Raw genomic sequence first — 26,525 nt, 5'->3', positions numbered from 1 at the left:
AAAACACAAAATAAAAAGGAAAAAAACGAAACAAAAGATTATTTATTTTCTTTGTTACTTCTGTCAGTTTTCTTTTCTTCCTTTCTTGATTTTTCTTTTAATTCTATTCTTTAAAAAAAAAGGAAATTATTATTTAAATCTTAATCTGTACAAAAAAGTTAATTCGACTTTCCTCTCATTTATTTTTTTTTGTTTTTTGTTAATAGAATTTAGAAAAGAAAAGGAGAAAACTATACGAAAGAACATTAAGAAAAAGAAATGTGCCCATAAGTATGCAATATTACCGATTTATTATTATTAAATGGTATTAACTACAATATTTCAACACAATTGCTCTAATATAGTATTAGAGTATTGGATATTACCCACCACATGGTAGGGATCATAAAGGATTAAATTTTTACTTAGCGAAACTTTCTTATACACTTGGTAGCTTTGCTTTGAATTGTCTGTATATTAAACTCGAATTTTTCTCTAATTTATGAAAAATCTTCTTGTAGTTTAATTTAATTCGAAATATATGGAAACCCCTATATTAAATTTCTCTTCAGTAAATTACAATTTATTATGATTATAAATTACAAAAAAATATATTTATATTGATTTGAAAAAAAAAAAAATTAATTTTCAACTCTTTTTCATTGTTTTGTTTTTTAGCATTTAAATAATGTCATGGAACATTATTTAGAACCATTAAAACGTGAGACATTCCTATCAAATGCAGAAATTACAGCTTTATTTGGTAATATACAGGAAATTTTCACATTCCAAAGGCAATTCTTACAAAATTTGGAAGAAGCACTTGAATTAGAACCTGATTTTCATAAATTTGAACATTCAAGTCAATTTAAGGTAAGAATAATATAAAAATGAAATATATATATTTTTAAACATTTTACTGAAACTTTTTATTGTATTTGAAAGAATATAACCACTATTGTTAAGTAAAAGTCACCACATGAATTATTAAAGGGTGTACTTGTTACTTTAGCAAACTCAATACGCCAAATCAATTCAAAAATCGTGTATTTGAATACAAAAGTCTTAAGAAAATTTTGAATCTGAATTTTTCTGTGGTGTGAGCGTTGTTCGTTGAACGTTGCTTTTCATACTTCTTATACTCATACTTAAATTTTTAATAATGCAATATTAATGGTATATCGCGTTTTTTTTCTGCTCCACCTTAAAATATATTTTTCTTTATACAAATATTTTTTTTTGTATAATAAAATAAATTTTATATTTTTCAATTTAAAATTTATATTTTTATTTTTTCTATTTTTAATCATTTTTATACTTTTTCTTGCATTACATTGTAAGGTGTAGGTATACATTTTTCACCTACGAATATACAAAAACTACCAAAATGTCAAAAGTTATTATAAATTTTTCATTCCGTTTTTGTAAATTTCCAAAAAAAAAGTATTATGAACATGAATATGCAATCATAATACCTGCACATAAATGCGTCATTAGGGTAAACCTCAGATAGCATATCTAACCATCCAAATTGTATTTTAATATCAAATTTTCACACAATTTATATAATTTAATTAAATTAGCAATTCCAATTACTGAAATATGTAGGAATAGAAGCATTAAGCATTAGAACGATTGACAAATTTTAAAATATTTTTGATTTCCGACAAGAAAACAAGTGTTTTCTATTAATTAGATACCCAAACAGATATTTGTTTACCCAAATTCCTATTTCGGAATTCTTTCAAATTTTACTATTTCTGGAAATTGCTACACGTATATTTAGCTTGAATTATTAACAGAACTTTTATACTATTCATGTCTGTCACTTGTTATCAATATTCATTTGATTTTCAGTCTGTATTTATTCTGGATTTCTTATTATTTGTTCCTTTAAAATCATCTTTTATATCATAAAAAATTTTATATAACTATTTATTAAAGAAAATAATAACAACAACAATAATAATAAAAAAAAATGACAAAAAATTCGTCAAATTTAAATTGAAAAGTATGAACTTAAGGATTTTTTTTCTCAAAAAGAAAAAAAAAAATGAAAAGTAAAAAATTGCAAAAAAAGGATAAAAATGGTATAAATTCAGATTTTATTTCAATTTATTTAATTTTTTTTTTCTTTCTTTATCAATTTGCTATTCTATTTCTATCTGACTTATTTGAAGTGAGAAATTTAAAAAGATGAAGTATTTTACCTATATATAGCACCTATATATATACACATTAATATTTTTTCAACAATAAATTGAATGCAATTTTTTTTTTATTAATCACAAATTGTTGCCAAAAAAGAAAAATGTAAAATTTTATAAAAATTGAAATAAGGTGGTAAATAAATCGTTTTTCATTCGAATATTTCAATTTTTCATGAAAAATTTCATTTAATTTTATTGAATAAAATATAAATGAACAGGAAAATATTTATTTAATGTCCTTGATAAAATGGGTAAAAAAAATGGATATATGAAGTTTTTTATTGTTGTAATTATTAAAGAGAGGAAAAAAATAAATAAATTGATTTAATTTAAATTGAATTTTCATCGTATAATTTTATTTGATTAAATATTGTAAAAAATATGTCGAAGAACGAGCCCGAGTTATAGCACGTAAGAAATGCTGTGTGCACTCCAAAATTGCACAATTTTTCAAACGAAAACCGCAATTGTCACGCGCTTAAAAATTCCAACAATTCTTCAAGAGTACGAAACTGGAAATATTTAATGAGAATAAAGTTCCGAATATCACTAATAAAAATCATTTTAACTGTTACCTATTGATTTACCATACTTATTACGAACTACAGTCTTAATGAAAATTGGATAAGTGAGATTAGTACGAAATCGAAATATTGAATTTTCTGTGTTTGAATTTTCCGTTTTCAGAGCAATAATTCAGCAAAATTTTGCATGCTTCGGATAACTTAAAGGACAAAAACAAAATAATTAACAAAAGTGAAAGAAAATTAATGTAAATTTTTCTCTTCTAAGTTGAATTCAAATTATAGACATTATGGGCACAAACTGCCAATTGTAATGAAAAAATCAAATTTCCTCCAAACATAATTTTTCGTGAGAATTCGAAATATGCAATTTTCAACTTTATCATATGAGTGACAGTAGTCTTTTTTAAAAGGTGCCTGTATATATTAAATTCATCGTTGAAAATTAAGCATTATCAAAATTTTCATTGAGAAATCAAGAACAAAAACTTCTACCATACTTAAAAAAAATATAATTTTTTTTTTTGCTCTGCTTCAAATTTTCAATTTTTGTTCTTCCTTTCTCTTTTCTTCCACCATAAAAATTATGAAATTAATATTGAAAAAATTATTTTTTATTTTACTCTTTTGATTGAAAATGAAAAATTGATCTAATAAAAATCTTTTTCTAATTTAATAAAATTAAAAATAAAAACAAAAAAGAAAAAGAAAATTTCTGACAAATTTCCAAAGAAAAGTTTAACTTTTCCAATTTTTTTCCAATTTATAATTTAATAGAAAAATAAAAAATTTTTACCTTTATTTTTATTTTTATGACTTAAAATGAATTTATTTTTAAGAATTATTAATTTTATTGTTCGTCATTATTAATAAGAATATAAAAAATTTTATATAATTATATTATGTATATGTATACGAAGTAATAAATTCTTAGAAGAATGTGTTACTAAAATTAAATGCCATTAAAATAATTAATTTTGAGCAATTTCGAGAAAAATTTAAAAAAAATTGTATACATTAGGAAAATTAAATTGTTGCAACATTTAAGAACATTTTGGAAAATTTCGATTCAACATTAAATACGCGAGTTCTAATCTAAGTTCATATTTTTATGAAATATTGTGGACGAATAAAGAAACATATAACAAATTTTAAATTATATTATACTTTCGAAAAGTAGTAGGTTGCATAACAACCAGTTGAAAGCGAAATATATCAATTACGGTACAGAAATTTGCCTATGAACTGAAATAATGCCCATAATTTAAAACAAAAATTGCAGTTTAATAAGCTTCAAATTTTAAGTTTTAGGAAACTGACCAAATTTCTGACGGAATGACGCATCTGATTGTAAGCGACATTTATTTATCTTGATGTTATTTATTATTAGGACTTAAAATTGTTAAACAATACTATGATACAATATAGTTTGTTGTATTTCCTAGTACTTACTAATAAAATTTTGAAATTATTAACAATAGCAATTAAATGTATTCTTTCAAAAATTAAAAAATTTCTATAAAATTTAAATTGGATTTTTCATTTTTCTTATTTGTTTTGTATTTTTTATTTTCAGAATGTCCTTTTTGCTATCGGATCTGCTTTTCTGTATTATGTTAATCATTTTAAATTATATTCATCATTTTGTGCTAGTCATAGTAAAGCACAAAAAGTTTTACATCCAAGTAAGTAATTTTTAAAATAATTATTTTAATAATAGATATTTAAAAATAATTAGAATAAGAATAATTTAAAATCGGAAATAAGCTTAAAAAAACCTATGATTATAACATAAAAAAAGAACAATCATACTATTCTAATCATACATGTTTATCATACCATACAAGAATTGTGTTATACAACAATTATTATTTCTTGCGTTAGCACAATACAATCATCTCCTTGATCATATTACAAATAATTAATAAAAAAATTTATTACACAATTCTTAGAATACAAAATACAAAAAATTTTAGAATTTTTAATATAAATTTGTAATTTATTTTAAAATTTAATTTTTGTATAGGTATGTATCATATGCACACAATCCGAATTTCATTAATTTTCTTTAAATTAAAGATAAATCCTTATATTGTCTTTCTTTTTCAAAATTAAATAAAATTATTATTTTAATTTAATTAATAAATACTATTTTAACATTTTTATAATAATTCAAATTATGTACATGTGAAAATTTTAAATTCTCAATTGAGAAATTTCATTGGTCCTCATGCCAAAGAATATTTTATATTTAACATTATCAAATACAGGCGTTTATTAAATTAATTTTAACATTTTTTTAACATTCTTTTCTAAAGAAGAATCGAATAATTAAAATATTCCAAATTTAAAAATATTTTAAAAGAAAACTAAAAAATATTTTAAAAATTTTAAAATTTGATATACTTTTGATTTATGTATGTCTACACATGTATAATTATAATTATATGTATTGCGTGCCAAATTTGAATATTCAGGATAATTTTGAAATTAATATTAAAATTAAAAGAACAAAAATTTATAAGCATTATTAATTTATTTTTGGAATTACCAAGAAATGTGCATTACAAGAGTAAGAATAATTTAATTTTTTTTTAATTTTTCCTTTTTTATGTTAATTGTTTCAATAATATTTAAAAGTGAATCCTTGAATTTTTTCTATACTCGTATATTATGTAAAATACTTTAAATTCATTTTTATATAAAATTGCTTACACGTGTATAAGAGCGAATAAATTGTGCTAAAATCAAAATTACACAAGAATTTGTATAACCAAAAATTGTAAACTTTGAATTAAATATAATTTATGTGCATAGCAGCATATACGTGTTTTTTTGGTTTTTTAATTAAATATTAAAATAATATTTTTTTTTGTGAATTTCCTTACCCCATTCCTGTTTCTAATTTTGTACCTTAATTAATAATTTTCATATTTTCCCAAATTTCATAAAATAATTGAAAGTAATACTACTAAATAATAAAAAATTATTAAAACAAATATGTTAGAGCAGATGAAAAGAATGTTTTTACATTCGTATAATTATGATGTACTCATTGCTCTTTAATTTTTTTAACCCATTCAATTATTAAACCATAGATATTCATTCAAAAACATATGCTCATCCAAATATGAAGTAAATTTTGAATATTTCCGATAAATAAATGAAATCGATTAAGCCAAATTTGAACAAAATTATAAAACTTGTTTGAATTCTGAAAAAGAAAGTTTCAAATTTTTAATAATTTTATATAAATACATAATTCAGCAATTAAACCTCTTAAGCTGAATTATGTATTAATACTCTTATTCTTGGAATTTTAATGTTAGAGATCATTTCATTAATTTAAATTTAATTACAATATTTCATTAAATAATTAAAAAAAAATTGAAATTTTTTTTAATTGTAGATGAAGGTAATCAGGCATTACAAGAATTTCTAGCAGCTAGAAATCCGAAACAACAGCATAGTTGTACATTGGAATCATATTTGATAAAACCAATTCAAAGGATACTAAAATATCCGTTATTACTACAGCAATTGAGAAATTTAACTGATTCTCGTGCTGAAGAACATTTGCATTTAGTAGGCAAGTATACGTTATTTTTTTTTGTGATTTTATTAATAACTCAAAAAATTTGGAGAAATTATTATGCCGTAACAGGGTTTTAAAATTCAATTTAGCTAAGACAAACGAATTTCCCAATAATTTTTTGAAATCGTCTTATTTTTTAATTAAAACGAGAAAAAAATAGAGTTGACCTTGTCAACTCTGTGATACCCGTACGAATTTGTTATCCTATGTGCGAATAACTAATGTGCCATAACTAAATATGGGGCAGACTATGACTTAAAGTTGCCGTATTACCATATTAATTTATGCAAAATTTCAGTACTATGTGTTTTTCCAAATTCCGGTTGTGCCAAACTACTATTGAAGTTGTATGGCAGCTACCCGAACCGGTACCCCGATCACGTCCAATTTAAATAGGGTTCTGGCAATTACTACAATAAATCATCTGTGAAAATTTGGTGAACTTGGCTCAATTAGTTTTTGAGTTATCGTTCGGACGGACGGACGGACGGACGGACGGACGGACAGACAAAGCTAAATCAACTCAGAATTTGACGCTGATCAAAAACATACACTTGAGTCTATATCTAACACAGTTATTTCTTAGCGTTACAAACGGTAAGGCAAATTTAGTATACCCTTCGAACATACGTTCGTACAGGTATAATCAGTGATTTTTCACTTATTATTTTATTTTATAGAATAATATTAAACAATATTTTTATAATTGTAAAAAATTTTAGAAGCCCTAAAAGGTATGGAAAAGGTAGCTGAACATATTAATGAAATGCAACGAATTCATGAAGAATATGGTGCTATATTTGATCATTTATTCCGACAACATCAAAAATCATGTAAACAACCTATTGATCTTAGTCCAGGTAAATAAAATTATAATATCATTACAAAAATCTATTAATATTAACATAATTATTATTGTAATTTTTTTCTAAAGGTGATCTTTTATATTATGGTGGTGTTGAGTGGTTAAATATATCAGATTTCTTGGGTAAAATCAAAAAAGGTTTAGAATTACATGCAATGTGCTTTGTATTTAAATCAGCGGTTGTGTTCCTTTGTAAAGAACGTTTAAGACAAAAGAAAAAATTAATGGTAATTTAAAATTTTAATAATAGTTGGTGGAATTTTTGAATTGAATTCAAACTATCTTGTGATTTGATATATTCAGCAATTAAAAGAATGTTGCTGAATAAGTGAAATTTTTTTTTTTTGCTAATTGTTCATATTTTGATATATGTTTTAGGGCGTATCGAGTAAAAACGCTCCAAATGAAGTTGAAATAATACGTTATCAAGTTTTAATACCAGTTACTGAAGTTCAAGTTCGTGCATCATCAGCTAAAGATATGGATTCACATTTTCTATGGGAATTGATACATTTACGTTCACAATTACAACGTCGTTCTGAAAAAGTTTATGTATTATCAAATAGTACAGCTGATTTTCGTAATGCATTCTTAAAAACGATACGTCAAATAATACGTGAAAGTGTTAGAAATATGTCAATTCCAATGAAATCATTTGGTGGTAGTGTAAGTTCGGTATCAGGTATGGGTACACAAAGTTCGGGTTCTGGTAATTCACAAACATTAGAGCGACCTAAACAACAGGTATTTAAAAATTTATTTATATTTAAAAGTTTTTCAATTTTATTAATTTTATATTGTATTTTATTCAAGATTACAATTATACAAGGGTCTCAAACATTGGGTAAAACAAAGAAAAAATCTGGTTCTCAAAGACATTCAGCTGGTAATATCGATTATGACAATCTATCAGGAAGTCAAGAAGCTGATGATGTTCCTCAAACTACTACATTTAGAAGTAGAAGTAAAACTGTTGGTGATGCTGCTGGTAATTGCTTTTTTCCTCCTGGTTATACTTAGTTCTTTCAATCATTTACAAATAACAATTAAACTTTATTACAATTTTAACAATTTTTTAAATAAAATTTATAAAAATGATTTCTTTTTTGTTAAATAGATGCTCCGCCAAAACATATTCATGTTATTGAACAACAAGATCGTTCGGATCCTGGTACAAAATCGGAAGGTGAGGAAGATTCACAACATGGTACTATTAAAACTAAAGCAACTTTAGGGAAAACACCAAATCACTTAACATTAAGGTAACTGTCAATCTGGTTTAAATTTCACTCCTAACCTGGAAAAATTATCATACTTATTAAACTATTATCTTTTGTTTTTTTTGTACGCTAACGATCATGCATTTTATGTAACAATTACTAATATCAATAACTATTCAATTACTTTGCTTCACTAATTTGTTCCGGATTGTGTTTTATTAAAATCAACCTAACAATAATGTTTGTTGGAAAAAAAAATTATTGAATTTGTAGCACAACATCAACATTATCAGTTGGAAGTACTGGTAGCCAGGCGCGATTGATACAATCATCTCATCCACCATCAACTTATCAACCAGTTTTAATGAAAGATTTAGGTAAGCAAAGATCATCACCTTCAATATTAACTTCAACAGCAACTAAACATAGCAGTACATGTAGTCATAGTCAATATAATAATAACAATAATAATCATATTAATAATAATATAAATGGTAGTAGTGATAATGGTAGTCGAATTATAAAATCACCTAAACAGTCACCAACACAAGATATTCAAATAATTGAAATATTTAGTCAAGCAGAAGATGAACTTAGTAATAATACAGTTAAATTAGTTAAAAATGGTGATGAAGAGCAATCAAATCGTTTTATGGATAAACAATTAAGTGATTTAGAAAGAGAAAATTTAACTGAAACCGTTGATATTGCCGAATATATGGCAGATTTAAGACAAAAAACTTTAGAATCACAAGAGTTACATGATTTAAAAATAGCTAATGGTGAAGAATCACCAAACCAACAAGTAATGGATTCAAGTTTATCACCAGAACCTGAAACTGTAGTTGAAAGCACAGTTGCTGCTTGCCAAACTACAATAGTTGCAGAAATTTCATCACCACCTCGTAGTGGTGGTGTAATTAATACAACTATGGATAGCGATACTAGCAGCGATCGTGGTATCGGCTCTGCTTCAGGTACTTGTACAGAAAAATCAGAAGATTCTGAAGAAGGTGGACATCATATTATATCACGTAGTAGTCCACCAATAGTGATTGATAAAAAAGTTGATAAAGTATTTAAATCAAAATCATCTAGTGATAAGTCAAGTAAATCTAGTAATGGTAGTAATGGTAGTAATAATAAGAAAGGGACTAAATCACCTCGCCAAAGTATTTATGTATCTCCTGATCGTTCGAAATCTCAAGGTAGTAGTCCAATAAGAATAATTAAAGTAAAATCTCCTCGTGCTAGTATAGATCAAGGTAAACAACATCAACGTTTAAGTTTAAGTCGCGATAGTTCACAAGATCGTTTATCAGCTGGTAGACGTACTCCAAGTCCACGCCGGCAATCCGAAAGTGGTTCGGGTATACTAAAACGTAGCCAAAGTCCTTGTAATATTATTAATCAATCCGTTAGCATTTTGAAACCATCTTCAAGCCCACATAAAGGTCGTTCACCAGATCGAAGTTGTTTAAAGAAACAATTGCACGCACCTTCTTTATCCTCTCATGAATGTAGCATTGAATCACGTAGTTCACCGCACTTATCCCCCCGGAGTAGTATTGAACATTTATCACCAGATCGTAGTGGTCAATGTAGTAGACACCTTTCGCCACGTAGCAGTTTTGATAATCGTAATTACTACGATAATCAAATTCTTGAAGCTCATCATTGTCCACTGCGTTGTAGCCCTCGCGGTAGCTTTGAATCCCGTTCACCTGAACGTAATGGTAGAAAACGTAGCGCTAGCGCTCATGGTAATATTGATACACAAAAAATTACTGTAAGTAGTAGCATCGAACCATATTATCACTATTATCCTATATATGATAATCGTACGTCAAGTGATCATTATGTTGCAATACGTACTGGATCTGGTAGCTCACATCATATTAACGGAAGTAATGATAATGGTAAACAACGTTTAAGTAAATCACTTGAACGTTCTACCTCACGCGAAAGTACAACAAGCAGTTCCTGCTATCGTTATGGTATTTCACCGGAACGTATTTATACAATTAATACATTCGAACAACAACAACAAGTCGGACCTATCCGTTCTAAGTCAGCTGAAAATCCATTCGCAAGTTATCATAGTGCAATGGGCGGTTATGAATCGTCTGGATCACGTTGTACTGATACTATACATCGTGCTATGGAAAATCAAGCATGCGTTGAATGTCTTTATCAACGCAAACCCTCCTAGCAGAGAGCCCGCGTACGACAAAGTCGTACGCGGAGAAAAGTACCACGCGGATTATCAAATTCATCGGCTGAGAGTTTTGAAACTGGTTCATTTGATATGGGTGGTGGCGGTGGTAACGGGACATGTGCTAGTGGTCATGGCGGTGGTGGTCACCAAAGACGTCCAAGTGGTGGTTGTATTGACTGTCATGATTTTTATGAAATACATTGTTAAAATTTTAATCTTCATTTCTAAGTCTTTAGTTTTACTTCCGCTTTGTAAACCCTTAGGGTCCTTGAAACACTCAAAATAAAATATTTTCATGAACATATCCATCTATTTAAATGATATTCGATAAAGTTACAAAAAACTTCATTGAAATCCCATTTAAATTTTAATCTTTTCAATCAAGTTCACCACTCCAAACTCTGTGACCACTCTCTTGATCCACTTTCAAAAAATGAATCGCAATATGCACGTACACATACGCTCTCTAAAATAAAATCTTCCTGCACACCTAAAATATTTTACACAATATTCAAAACTAATTAAGAATTTAAAAAAAAGCCATATTAAACACAACACTACTAAAAAATATCACAAATACGATGCTTTCAAAATTTAAAAAAAGAACCGTTATCACTCTCAACCACCAAAAGATAACATTAAAACAAAAAAGAAACGCTTACAGTTTGCTAAGAGTTTTATTCCGACAGTTTGAGTTTAGTGTTTATTTTTTTTTTTTTAATAATCGTTGTTATCTTAAACGTTACCCAAACGCACGTAAAATTCCCTTGCACATACAAATATGAAATTAAAGTGATTGTTAAAGTTGATTCAATCGATATCTATATTTCCTAAATCTCACAACTTATATTATTATAAAACATCGAAAACGTATCGACTTTTCTTTTAAAATTCATATCCCCATTATATCATAAAATTCTCGCGCCTAAATAAATTTCTAAAAAATAAATATATATTTTTTATAAAAATCAAAAGAAAAAAAAAACAAAAAGAATGCATATTTTATCTTCAACTTTATTTTTTCATTTTTCGTTTACTGTAATACTACAAAACGGAATGCGTTGATTAATATTTAGCCAAAGCATAAAATTTATTAACTTAACGAAAAATTATCGAAGCGAAATACGAAAATTTGAATATAAAAAAGAACTCATAGTAATTATTTTTATATACAATTTGTATAACAGTTTTCTAATTATATGTATAACAGTTTTCTAATTATGTGTATAACAGTTATAACAATTTTAATACTAATTTTTTTTTTAAGACAATACCAAACTTTTTATATATTTTTCCTATTTATATATCAAATAATTGTTTTTCTTTCTGCTTTCGTTTTTTTTTTATTATACAAAACAAAACTTATCGTTCATAAGTAGGTTTCTTAAAACAATCAAAACCGATTTATATAACAAATTTTTAAGATAATATGTACTTATACATGTTAATTTTTTTATATTCATAGAATATATTAAATTTGAGTAAAATTAGAAGAATTCAAAAAAACCAAAAAAAGGGTTATTTTATATAGAGGTTAATTTTAATACAAGAAACATTAATAATTATTATGTGTAATAAATTAAATTTATTTAAAATATAAATACAAATTATAAACATAAAACTTTTCTTACTTATGAACAATTTTATGAAGCAAAACAAAAAATTCAAAATATTGTTCAATAATATTTTTATAACAAAATATTAACAATTTGTGAATAATTTAAATGAGTTTATCATTTCTTCTAATTCATTTACTTTGAAATAAAAATATAATACTTATAATTTCAAAAAGAGCTATAAATTATTTTATCTAATATGAAATTCTACATAAGAAATTGAAAGAATTACAAAATTCATTATTTTTATCTCATAATTTTCATAACTTAAAAAACCCATTTTACAATTAAAAATCATAAAATTTTATTTTTATAGCTTTAAACAATATAATTATATATTTTTCAAATTCCTACATATTATAAAAAATATTATAATGTACCTACATATATGTATTGAAAACTTTCAACATTTCAATGAAATTATAATACAAAACAAAAAAAGAAATTACTTTAATTATTTACATAATATAAATTAAAATTGTTCCTTAAAATTTCTATTATATCTATATATAATAAAACAAATAATTCCAATCTTGAAAACAATATCTCCATATTAAATATAAACCAAAAACAAAAATTAAAACAAACATACAGGCTTCTTTATCATTAAAATTAAAATAATATACCAAAAAAAACACAAAACAGAAAACCATCTTAAATCAACAAAAAAAACTCATTCCCGCCAACAAACATCATTTTCACCAATTGAAATATTATGTATTTCGAAATCTTTCGAAAATAAATTAAAGCAAAATATAAACCTTAACATACTATTTTTCTAAAAATTAAAAAATAAATAAATAAATTATAAATAAAAATGGACGTTTCTAAACCAAAATTATAACGAATAAAATAACCAGATGAATTTAATTTAAAACGAAATTTATTTAATATATAAGAACGATAAGTAAAACAAACGATATATGAAAACACACTGGAATATATAATATAGAATAAGTAAACGCAAACAACACATAAAATTGAACAACAGAAATTTAAAAAACGCAAATCAAAGATAAACATTAAAGAAAATAATAATTACGTATAACTATATTATTTAAAATAAAAACACTATAGATACAAAATACATATACGTAAAATATAAAAACTAAAACAATTAATTAATAAAACAATATATTGCATAAATATAGGCGTTATTTTGCAAAAACATTTTAAAAAATTCCAAAAAAAAAAAAACAATACAAAAATCAAAGCAAATATAAAAACAGGTTATTCATTTAAATGTTGTTAAAGTTTATTATATAATAGTTACACACTTTCAATAAAAAAAAAAACTTTAAAATAAAAAAAAAAACAAATTGTAATTAAACACTTAAATTTTATGAAACAATACATAACAAAATACATATTATACACATACATACAATATTAAAAATAAAAAATTTAATAATAAACATTTTTCGTTAAATATATATAGAGAGTTGTTAAAACAAAGAAAATAAAAAAAAATCTAATAAAATATAAAAATAATGACAAAAATCAAATTAATAACACCATATAAGCAGTTTAAATATTCAAGAAAATCAGAACGTAAAGAATATAAATTCATACAAGAACGGAACTATAAATTGAAAAGCATAAATATTAAAAAAAAAAATACTTAAATAGATGTTTAACTCTAAATTAATTAATATAAAATTATTATAATAATTATCAAAATATATAAATGTACCTCGTGTTTAAATCAAAAAAAAAAAAACGAAAATATATAATAATATGGTTTATATTAATTTTTATTTTTATTATATTGTTTTCCTTTAATAAAATTTAAAAAAAATCATATAATAATAACACTTATTGTAAAAATCAAAATCTACAATATTAAACAAATGAAATAGAAAATTTAATAAATAAATTCTTAAATTTTTTTGCAAAAGAAAATCAATAAAAACAATATACTTAATTAATTATAATTTTACAAAATATAACATTAAATGAAAATAGTCATACACAAAATATTACAATAAATTTGAAATTTAAGAGAAACCGGAAACCCAAATCATTGCAATAATAATATTATTTAAAAAAAACCCGAATACATACATATATACTTAAATACATGTATGTATTATATATTATATAATACATAAAAACTATAATAAATATTTAAAAAAAATATGGCTTAAAAGCATAAAATCAAAAAAAGAAAACAAATATACAGTCTCATACACTATAATAAACTATTATACTTTAAATAAAAAAATTTTTAAAAACTACATACTTAAATAATATACTACAAAACAGACATACAATAATTTAAAAAAAAAAAAAAACAAACCTATATTATATATAAAAATATAACATAAATATAACACTTATAATATATAAATAATATTATAAAATTAATATAAAACTGATTTATATAATTTAAGAATGCAATATAATAAAAACTAATTTTTTATCTTAATTATTATACATTATATTTTTAAAAATTTGTTTATTACTACCATACTACGAGATAATATCCATTAGAAAGAATTTAATTCCTATAACATATTCATCGAATAATAAAACTTGACGAAAATATTGAAATAAAATTATAAATATGCTATATGATTTTACAAAACCTTTAAAAACAAAATTTATTTCAATATACAAAAAGTAATTATAAATTCACGAAATGAGTTTTGATTTAAATATTTTTATTATTTTTAATTAATAATTATTATTAAATTGTATTTTGATTTTGTATAATATTTATTTAAAGTATATTAATAATATTAAAATAAATTTTAGTCTACGTATCGCTATATAGCCTAAAAATATGAAATAGATTATAGTAAAATTCACAATTTTAAATTTTTACTTTATGGTTATAGCAACATAATTTAATTACACAAGTATTTAGAAATTGTTTAAAAAAATAATTCACAATAAGTTTTTTTAAAAAAATATATTAAAAAGTAAAATTCTTTTCTTGAATAAACAAGTCAAATTAAATGAAAATTTGACAGAACTTTTATCATAAACTGATATTCTTGTACACATGTATATACACAAATTTTTTATAAATTATGTTTAATAATTATTAAACAAGCCAAAATAGTAAAACCACAAAAATTGAGATATTTTTTTTTTACAACGATAAAATATTCAAGAAAAATTTGTTTATAAATTTGAATTTTTATTTAATTTACAATATCTATACTGAAAAAATAGTTCCGGAAAATTCAAAATACTATAGATTCTATCGAAATAATTGAATCAAAATCAATTTTAACGAAAGCTTAACGAATGCTATTTTAAAAAATTGCTAAGAAAAACTTATTTTGACTTTTATTATAAATTCCAACAAAATATTTTTCTAATTTAAAATATTTATAATTTGTTTACGATAACCATAAAAATCATCTTCGTTAAAAAGTAAAATGTTACAAAATACCGCATATACATATGTATAGGTAAAATAATATATATTCTATTACAAATTGATTTGATTGCTCTTCCGAATTCATTCTTTTTGAAAAAATTTTAATTGCTTGCCATCAATTATTTTTTTATAATACGTAGATATACATAAAAAAAATCAAAATTTTTATTATCGTATATCTTTATAAATTATATATTTGTTAAAAATTACTATATAGAAAATAAAATAAAAACAAATATGTATGTATTAAATATAATGTAATTTATATTAATTATAAAAATTTTAAAAATAAAATCAAATGAAATATAAATCAAAAAAAAAAAGAATGAAAACTGCAAAGAATTAATCAATCGTATAAAATTACCATTTTTAACAGTTTAAAGGTTGTACTGTGTTATTTATTTATTATAGAATAATAATTCATTAAATATGATATATCTATAAACCATACTATATATATAGATATATATATAGATAAAAAAATTTGTGAAAAAATTTGAAATTTTCCAATTTAATAAATAATTAAAGAAAAAAATACAAAAAAAAAATGAAAAATATTATACAGAGCGCAATAATATTAGTAAATTATTTAATGTAGTGTTATATAAGAAAATAATTAACTAAAAAAATTTGTTAAAAAATAAAGAAAAATTCAAAAAAAAAATAATTATCAATTAAAAAATACTAAATTGAAAATATTAAAATTATGAACAAAGAAAAGGTAAGTAATTTTTTATGTTGGTTTTATTTTCATTTTTTTCGTGTTTTTCATAAGTATAAGTAGATATATATACATATATATCAATTAATATACATAATATATGTGCATACATATGTATTTGTTTGTTTTCGTAGATAGTTAAATCTAAAAAAATATAAAGTATAGATATAATAGAGCTATACGTATTTAATATACATACATACATATAAAAAGAAACATATACATACAGTTATTAAAGCATAATATTCTTTATATAAGTACATACATCAAAAATTTTTCTTATAAATAATTCGTTAAATATCGGGTCTCTTCGGAATCATCAATTGACAAAAATTGCACAATTTTGTGAAAATAGCAAAAAAATTAAATGTCAACTCTATTTTTCGATACATTGCATCTTTTTTGTTTTTAAACATATTAATTTAATTATTTGATATTTGGCAATTCATCATTCAATTTTGACATAGGTTTGATTAACACGTCTACCGTAAAGTACACAGGCAAGATTGGTCCATTGTGTTACTGTTAGATTCACATTTTGTTTTGACATAAAACTAAAAAAGAAATTTTAAATTGAAATTGAACTCGTGTGGGAATGAATGAAAAACAAGAAATTAATTCGTTATTTTTTCGCATGAACCTCTTTCCACAGCGTATATTTATTATCTTACTCTTTTTAAAGCAAAATCGGGTTCGTAAATGCATTCTTCACTTTTTTTGCTTTTCAAAAATTCCGCATTTGCCAACACCGATGCGGTGAACGGCAACGGTTTTCCATTGTTAACCTAGAGCAATAATACTAATTTTGTTTGATTTTATTCCTTTTATTTATGTGTATTCCATATTAATTCTGACATTTCGCCGAAGTAGTAAACTTTGTTCTGCTTTCAATTTAAAATATATGTCTGCATCGAAAGAAAATTCGGATACATGATTTGACAGATATTTCAGTGTTGACAACAATTACATCAAATAAATTCTGCCAAAAAGAAACAAATTTTCAAAGTTTTTTGTTGAAATTTCAGATGATAATTACAATATGTTTAATACGTTGTAGATGCAATTCCGAAGATACCCATTATAATTAATAAAACATAATATTATATAATTTTTTAATGTTATTTTATTTTATTTCTTTGTTTTCTTTATATCTTTTTTTTTCTTTATGTCTTTTTTGGATATTTTATTTTTTGATTGAATACACGTAACTGTTGTATTATATAAAAAAACAAGTTTCAAAAAAAAACAACTATGGATACCGAAATACTATTTAAGTTAAATATTTATATAATTTTATATATTTAAGTTGTTGATTTTTTTCTTAAGTATTAATATACACTTATATTTTCTTCTAGTTTTAATATTATTTTACTTAAATGTTACTTAAAATATTTTTTTTTTTTAAATATTATTGTCAAACTCTATATACATACATAGTTATAATTATATGTATCCAAAACAAAAATATGTTTGTAATTTAATTATTTTAAAAAATTCTAAAATTATTTATTTTATTAAATTCTCTATCACATTTAATATACCGCAAAAGCTGTAATTTTTCAATCACTTTCAATATTACTGTTTATACATGAGATTTTGTACAATATTACAACAAATTTAAAAATAAATCATTGTGAATTATTATTATCAATTTATCCAATTATTGAATAATTGATATTGTGAATTTTGAAAACGTATAATAACTTAAAGTATTTACCGCGAGGGGAGATTATGACGTACATATTTTGTTTTACTATAGCAGTAAGAATTTGAAATTGAATCTTTAGTAAATTAAACGTCAATGAAATAGAATTCCTTACTGGCTGCACTCGGAAGAAATTCAATTAAAAAATTTTAAAATTCTAATATTGTAACAATTGAATTTGGTACGTAGCTTGTTGGTTGCAATTGGAAGAAATTCAACTGAAAATTTTTAAAATTATGTGATGAAAATAAATAACTTGAATTTCATACATACAAATCTTGGTGGTTGCAATTGGAAGATATTCAATTTTAATAAAATTCTATAATGATGAAAGTAATTAATAATGACCTGCATTCCATTTCAAAAGGAGAATAAATGAAATATTTGAATTATAAAGTATAGATGGTAATCGGTAAGTATATTATTCAATAAATTACAAGAAAGGCCGAATTTTTATTTTTAGATTTTGATAAGCACTTTTTGCTACGCATAACGCAAATCAAAATAATTTATACCAAAAGAACATTATATACATAATATGTATGTGAATTTCAAGATTGCTACTCCAATTCATATTGTGTAACCCTGAACATTTTAGAACCAATTACTATCAGATCAGACCCCTTCAATTATATAATGTGTTATATAATTGTACAATTATATTGATTATATTATAATGTGTCGTATAATAATTGAATGAAAACCAAAAAATTTGCTGATAGAGAAAGCAATAAAATAAAAATTTTCTTATTCCTTTATTTTATTATTATAATTTTGTGAATGCAATTTTAATTTTGAATTATATTTTAGAATACACTATAAATTATAAATGTTTATTTAAATTAAATACAAATTGTAAATTCAAAATATGTTAAAACAAAAAACAATTTTCATATTTAATTTTATGTATACTAAACGTCATTAGTTTTAAAAAAAGAAATAAATGAAACACACATACATATATAATATATAAACAAGAATTGATAATGAAAAATTTGTATGTACCTACCAAGAAAATATTTAAAATTGATTTATAAATTAAATTAGGTATTAATTAAACACTTGAAAAAATTGAACACATAAATATATATATATATATGCACTCTATGTACGTGCATAGGTATTCCAGTAATTATTTATAATTTTTTTTTTAAAGCCATGTGTAAAATTACAATATTTTACAATAATAGAAGGGTTATAATAATAGCACATCAGCCAAATATATTTGTATGTACATATACATTATGTGTATATTGATAAATAAACAAATAAAAAAAAAACTAAATATATCAAAAGTAGTTAAAATTTTTAACCATATTAAATTAAAATCAAATATCTATTCTAAGAACGAAAAAAACCTTAATATTTATATATTTGTATAACAAAAAATGAAAATAAAACAAAAAAAAAATTAAAATAAATTTAAATTATTTTGTAAAACAAGAACAATATACTTTAATTTAATTATTTATTGTACTCTTTAAATTAATAAATGACTATAAAATATGTAGTATATACATATATGTTATATATATACATATATCTGATTATGAATTATATTTCTACAGTATATACATATCTTGTATTATGATATATGTAATTTATGATAAATGTAAAAATAAAGGAAATAAATAAATTTAATTTATTATTAATATAAATTATGTATGTATAATTATATTATAAAAATATAAATATAGTATTTATATTTTACATAATATTTTTATGTACCAAAACATAATATATTCATATACATATGTACATATATATAATTCATATATATATATACATATATATAGATATATATATATATATATATATATATATATATGTGTATATATATATAATATAAACCTAAAATTTATTTTTGTGATAATTATATTTTAGAAACGATGATAAATTTTTTGAAAAATTAATATAATGAAATTATCATCGTTTTTTTTTACTATTTAAAAAATCCTGTTATTTATATTAGCAAACTTATTTTATTAAAATATAAAAATTTTATTATATAAAAAACAACTATTAAAATAAAATAAAATATTAAAAAAGAAATTAGAATTACATATATAAAATTTAATAATTTGATTAAAATAACTAAAATAATGTAAAGAGAAAAATTTTCTTAACAAATATAGTTACATTTAAATATTAATTAAAATTAACTTACATAATTTAAGTTATGTTTGATAATGCAACTATGTTTTGTTTTTTTTTTTTTGGTAATGTTACAAAATACTTAATTAAATACTATTCCTATATATAAAAAAGAAGAAAAAATAAAATATTTTCCTTTATATTTAAATATATGTATAATATATATATATATATATATATATACATAAAAAGAAGAAATGTTATAATATATAAAAAATACTTGGCATCGCTTGAATACAACAATTTTTTTTGTTTTTCTTTTAATAAAAAATACAATGAATTAACTATGATGAAAAGTAGTAAAAATGAAAAAATAAAAAATGCATAGATTTCTGAATATAATTGTTATATTCAAAATAAATTTATTTATATATGTATTTATCTACATATTATATATGTTAAATTATTTTAGATACATATTTACTTTAATTCTTATGATTCTCCAACTGAATTTACGAAAATTTTAGATCGGTATACTAATGATGATTTTGCAGTTTTTTGTCAATAATTTTACTATATTTTTATATATTGTCCAGACTAGAATTTAAAAATTACAATTTATCTTATTTGATTAAAATTCAAGAACTTGATCTGAGCAAAGGAAAACCAATTTTACAAGTATGGTTATAAGAAAAATTTCAATATATCAAAAATGAAAAATTATTAAAAGGAAAAATAAAAGATAATAAATTCCTTTGTATTTAGTGTGTAATAGCACATTAATTATAATATCTTGATTGACATACGTCTTGTGGTTGCAATTATCTTATTTATGATGTTTTATCAAACTAAAATAATAATATACATAATGATTTATGCAATAATATAACAGATATCTATGCATATTAAGTGAAAAATAAATTACAAAAATATTTATTTAAATGTGAATGATGAAGTATAATATGAAGATACGAATATATATTTAACAACGATAATACGAAAAAATGTCTAATGGTTGACACACAACCCCTAAAAACTATTTAGCTGTCACAAAACAATAAAAAAATCATCATTTCATAAATTTTATCATGTTAGATTTTTCTTTTATTTTGCATATTATTTATTTATTTTAAATATTTTTTTATTAAGAATCAAGATTTTTAATTATAAAATATATACCTAATATTATTTTTATTTCTTAAAATAACCAAAATATATATATATATATAAATATTAATGAAATTCGATGAAAACCGTAATTTCGTTTCCTTTGAAGATTTCAAAAAATATTTGTTATTTTTAATTCAAGTAATTTTCCGCCGGCCTATTAATTTGAGAAAAAAATAAATTTTAGTAAATTTAAACATACGAGTAATAATTTCAAAACATTTTCGTAGTTATTATTTTTATTTATATACCTATAATAATAATGTATAAACTTTATATATATTGTAGTATAAAAAATTTTAAACAATAAGCCCGAATTTTATTTTGATGGCACTTGCGCGTATCAAATATTTTCAAAATTTACTATATATATGATATACATTTATATGATGAAAATATAATTTATATTTCAATTTAAATTGCATGAATATTATTGTGTATTATAAAACCGATTTTAAGTATTCAATTGCATTTCTTATAATGTTGAAAAAGAAATTAATAAATTAATTTTAGTTCAATCTAAAAAATGCTACTATATAAAAATAACAACGATAAAATTATAGAGCATGTATTTATATTACGTTATATATAATAATAATATATTCTAAAAATATAGAAATATTTATATATCATTTAAATTTTTTCGGTTTAAATTATTCTTTAAATAATTCTCTTGTTTTCTCTATTTAATTTCTATAATAGATAATTTATAATTTAATAGAAATTTTTTTTGAATTTGTAATTTTTTTATTTTTTTTTAAAATTACAAAATGTTATTGTTATATAGTCTATCAAGGTTAAATAATAATAAAAATTATTAAATAGAAATATATACCCAAAATATTTATATCACAGAAATTAATTTTATATTTTGCATTTCAAGCTATATTGCTCTACCTAAATTTAAATTAAACATATTAACTTAAAGCATTATTAATTTTATAAAATATTTTTAATAAAATTTATCATGGAAATTGATGTGTTATAATAATAATGCTGGTATCTTATAAACAGTTCAATTTATATAGAACTTAGAAAACACTTAGGCCTAAAATTTTCTTATAATATTTTCTAATTTCAATTAAGAAATTTATTAATATTAAATTTTTATTAAAATAAAAATTCTTTGTTTTTTTTTAATGATTCAAGTAACCGTTGGGTTAAAATAATTCTTTGTAAAAGTATATTATAAAAAAATAAAATCCTTATTTTTCCATATAATTTATTATTTTTCAGATTTAATTTATAATTTTAATTTGAACATGCATGCTATTTAAATTATTTTTTATGTTTTCATATCTTTTATATTTTTAATTTTTATATTTAATTTTTTTATCCTTTTTTTTTTTATATTATATATTTATTTTTGTAATTTGTATTAAAAATGTTGACAGTTTGAAATTATTTTCCAATAATATACTCTAAAAAAAGCAATTAAAATACAACCAACACAAATACAATTTTCGTTTATTTTATTCCTTCTGATTTTTTTCATTGTTTTTTGAATAAATACCAGCAATTCTACATTAAATTTTCTCTATATAAGTTAAAAATCAAAATACATAAGTTAAATTAAGTAATGTCGGTTCAATATAATTTTCCAAAAGAAAATTTGTTTATTTTAATTTAATGATAATCAAGCGATGTCAACATTTTTAATACAATTTTCTTAATTTAAAAAAAAATTAAATATATAAGCTTATTTTTAATTTATTTTTAATAATATTAAATATAAAAAAAAAAATTAATTATTTTTTTTTTGTATAATTTTATTTTTACACATTACATATAACGCATTTCATTCTATTTCCTACCTCCCGCTCCCATCCTATAAAATTATTATACTAATTCGATTTTATAATTGAGCTTAACAATTATTTTTAATTTTTAGTTTAATTTATTTTTTTTCACTCTAATTTTTGTATTTAGATAAATTAATAACTTTAAATTAGAAAAATTTAAATCAGTAATTAACAAAAAAAAAAACAATAACAAAATTAATATTTTCCCCTATTAAATTAAAAAAAGAATTTTTATTTATTCATAATTTTTATTTTTAATTTATTTTTAATTTTTTAAACATTAGAATTGCGTTTTTTTTTCTGTATTTCAAAAATTCAAAAGTTAAAAAAAAAAACAAAAAAAAATCTAATTTGGCCATTTTCATATTTTTTAATTGTAGGGTCCCCAGTGTGGAAACCACGAGACATGATTAATTTAGGCGATGCACAGTCTTCAACACGCAAAGATGACTCTAATAAGTAAAAATAAAAAAGAAAAAAATTATTAAGAAAAATTAAAGAAAAAGAAAAACAAAACATTTAATAAACAATTAATTTTATTAAATTGAGAAAAATTTTGCAATAATTACAAAAATTAATTTTCAAATTGAATATAAAAAGAAACTTAACTAAAGAAATTATTCAAAAAAAATAAGTAACAAAACTACAACTAACGAAAAATAAAAAAAATCAATACAAAATCGAAAATAAAAAAACACAATTTATAAATTACATCATTATTTATATATATAAATATATTAATATATATATTTATAATTAGAAGGAAAATTAACAAAAAAAAAAAGCAAAAATGAAAAACTTATCCTTTTTTCGTTATAAGAAAGGCACACACATACACAAAACATTTAGAAAATTTAATATATTATTATAATGATAAATAGAAATACATAAAAAATTTAAATAAACAAAAACATATTTATATATAAAAATAAAATTCAAAAAAAAAAAAACAAAAATTAATCAAAAATACATAAATAGTTTTTTGAAAAAATTGCAAAAAAAACAAAAAGAAAACAAAATATTTTTAAAAAATTTTGAATAATTGTAAAAAAAAAACAAAAAAAAAAATGATAAAATTATTAAAATATAAAATTAAAATAATTATTAGATTTATTTATTATAATTGAATTTTTAATATTTAAAAACTATAATTGTATTTTATTATTTGAAAAATAATTTAAATTATTTTAAAATATTGTTAAATAGCTACCTTTTTTTTTGTTTCACTATTATGTACGTATAATTGTACTTTAATTGTAATATTTGAATAAAATTTTAATATTTATATATACATATATTGTATTGTATTTTTTGTTTATATTTAAAAAAAAATTAATTAATTTTTAAGAAAAATAAAATATATATGTATTTACGAAATAGTTTTTGTAATTATTGTTTATAAGTTTTCTTTTTGTGTTTATAATTTATATAGGGCAATAGGGCAATAGGGCAATACTTATATTGTATAAGTACTTAAATTTATATTTATTTTTAAAAATATTTAAATTATAATTATTTTTAAAAATAAAATTAATATTTAAATTTATAATACACACATGTGAAAAATTTCAATTACGAAAAATGAAAAAAAAATAAAATAACAACAAAATAATATTTTAAATAAGAAATAATTTTAATAAAAAATCCTGTTTTTATTTTTAATCATTTTTTTTTGTTTAATTACAATATGATTTATAATTTATATTATAATAAAAATCAGTTTTGATTTATTAATAATATTTGTTAAATTTAAATTAATAATCACTTTTAATCAATTAATTAAAAAAACTTGCAAAATTTCTGTTGCATTTCTTTTAAAAAGCTAAAAAGTAAAATAGGACTTGTTGCAATAAGACACCGGTTTGCTTAATTATTTCTTATTTTTATCAAATTACCCGACATACATAATTTTATTAAGAACTCCAAATGCTTTTTATTTATTTTTTTTTTTTTCTATTTTTATTTTAAAATAATTTATTTAACATAATTTAATATTAATTAAAATATTATTTATTTCAATAACTATATATATTTTTTTATATAAATAAATTTAATATTTGATACATATGTAATAATTAATTAAATGAAAATATAAAATATTATATAATAATTTAATTGATGTGGTCAGCTATTTTTTAAATGATTCAAACAAATTTTTTTATTCAGCAAATTAATATTTTATATAGCTTATAACAGTTATAAAGCAATATGTATTTGAAATGTAGTTTGATATTATCATTATATTGAGTTATTTTGTTTATATTTGCCAAATATGCATTAAAAATCAAAGATAATTCAAATGTATGAATTTTCAAAAACTTAATTAATATTTTGTTATATAAATCTAAAAACAATATTGATACAAAATTAAATAAAATAATTTGTATTTTAGCTGACATAATCAGTAAAATATATTATAATACTGTCATACTATATAATATATATATTATATACCATATATAAAATTAAATTACATTCTTCTTTAAAAGTTACTAAAATTACTATTATGCATATGAATATAATATTTTTTTTTTACTGTAAAATTATTTTCTTATTTCTATTATCATTTTAAAATATTTAAAATTAACTTACACACACAAAAAAAAAAAACAAAATTAAACCAAAATTAAATAAAATTTTAATAATTAAAAATTTAAAAAACACGAAAAAAATTCCATAAATTTAAATGATCAAACATAATAAAAATGTTATATTTGTTTAAAAGAAATAATATTGAAACATAATTAAAAATTATTAAATTAAATAAATATAAAAACAAAACAGCAACTTAATTAAAGCATAAAAAACAAACAAAAATTCACAAGAAAAAACAAAATATTTTTCAAAAAAAACCAAAAAGAAAAAAAAACAAAAAAGAGTTAAAAATTTTTAATCACGCAAAAAGTAAACCCAAAAATATAAAAAAACTATATAAATAAATTTAATTAAATTAAAAACAAAAAACATTTCAAAACACTGACGGCTTATGAAAAAATTCAAAATAACAAACATTAACAATTTCATATGCTATAAGCAAATATATATATACAACAAAATAATACCAAATTATTATATAAAAAAAATTATTGGTTAAAAATAAAAAATCCAAATTAAAATAACAAAAACACATAAATACATACATATATACCAACAAAAAGCAGCGCGAAAGGCTAAAAAATAAAAATAATTTAATTTTCAAAATTACACACTATAATAAAACTTTATTAAATAATAATAAATAAATAGAATTAAAGACAAGAAAATATTAGTAAAACTAAACAAAAGAATTATCGAATTTAGTTTAATTATATAATTATGTTTATGTTTAAATATATTTATATATTTATAAATATATATGCATATATATATTTATATATATATATATATATATATATATATATATATATATATATACATA

General features: G+C 20.8%; 1 protein-coding gene across 2 annotated transcripts in view; it reads left to right on the top strand.

The window, feature by feature from the left end:
* The window catches only part of LOC129612790 (protein still life, isoforms C/SIF type 2), a 279,580-nt gene extending 255,487 nt beyond the window's left edge, over positions 1-24,093 (top strand). The window contains exons 13-22 of one of the 2 annotated variants that reach the window (XM_055526563.1): positions 658-852; positions 4,290-4,398; positions 6,123-6,302; positions 7,031-7,168; positions 7,243-7,400; positions 7,552-7,917; positions 7,987-8,161; positions 8,291-8,435; positions 8,667-8,770; positions 23,488-24,093. In XM_055526563.1, the coding sequence (XP_055382538.1) occupies positions 658-852; positions 4,290-4,398; positions 6,123-6,302; positions 7,031-7,168; positions 7,243-7,400; positions 7,552-7,917; positions 7,987-8,161; positions 8,291-8,435; positions 8,667-8,770; positions 23,488-23,570 (1,653 nt within the window). In that variant the 3' untranslated portion in view covers positions 23,571-24,093. Of the gene's footprint in view, positions 1-657; positions 853-4,289; positions 4,399-6,122; positions 6,303-7,030; positions 7,169-7,242; positions 7,401-7,551; positions 7,918-7,986; positions 8,162-8,290; positions 8,436-8,666; positions 12,100-23,487 lie in introns of those variants that run through there. The other variant, XM_055526562.1, reaches the window with a different exon arrangement.
* The last annotated feature ends 2,432 nt before the right edge of the window (positions 24,094-26,525 follow it).

This window comes from Condylostylus longicornis, unplaced genomic scaffold (genome assembly GCF_029603195.1).
Source record: "Condylostylus longicornis isolate FDR11 unplaced genomic scaffold, ASM2960319v2 ptg000077l, whole genome shotgun sequence".
NCBI lineage: Eukaryota > Metazoa > Arthropoda > Insecta > Diptera > Dolichopodidae > Condylostylus > Condylostylus longicornis.
Note: the sequence above shows the minus strand (reverse complement) of the source record. Positions and strands in the feature narration are given on the sequence as shown.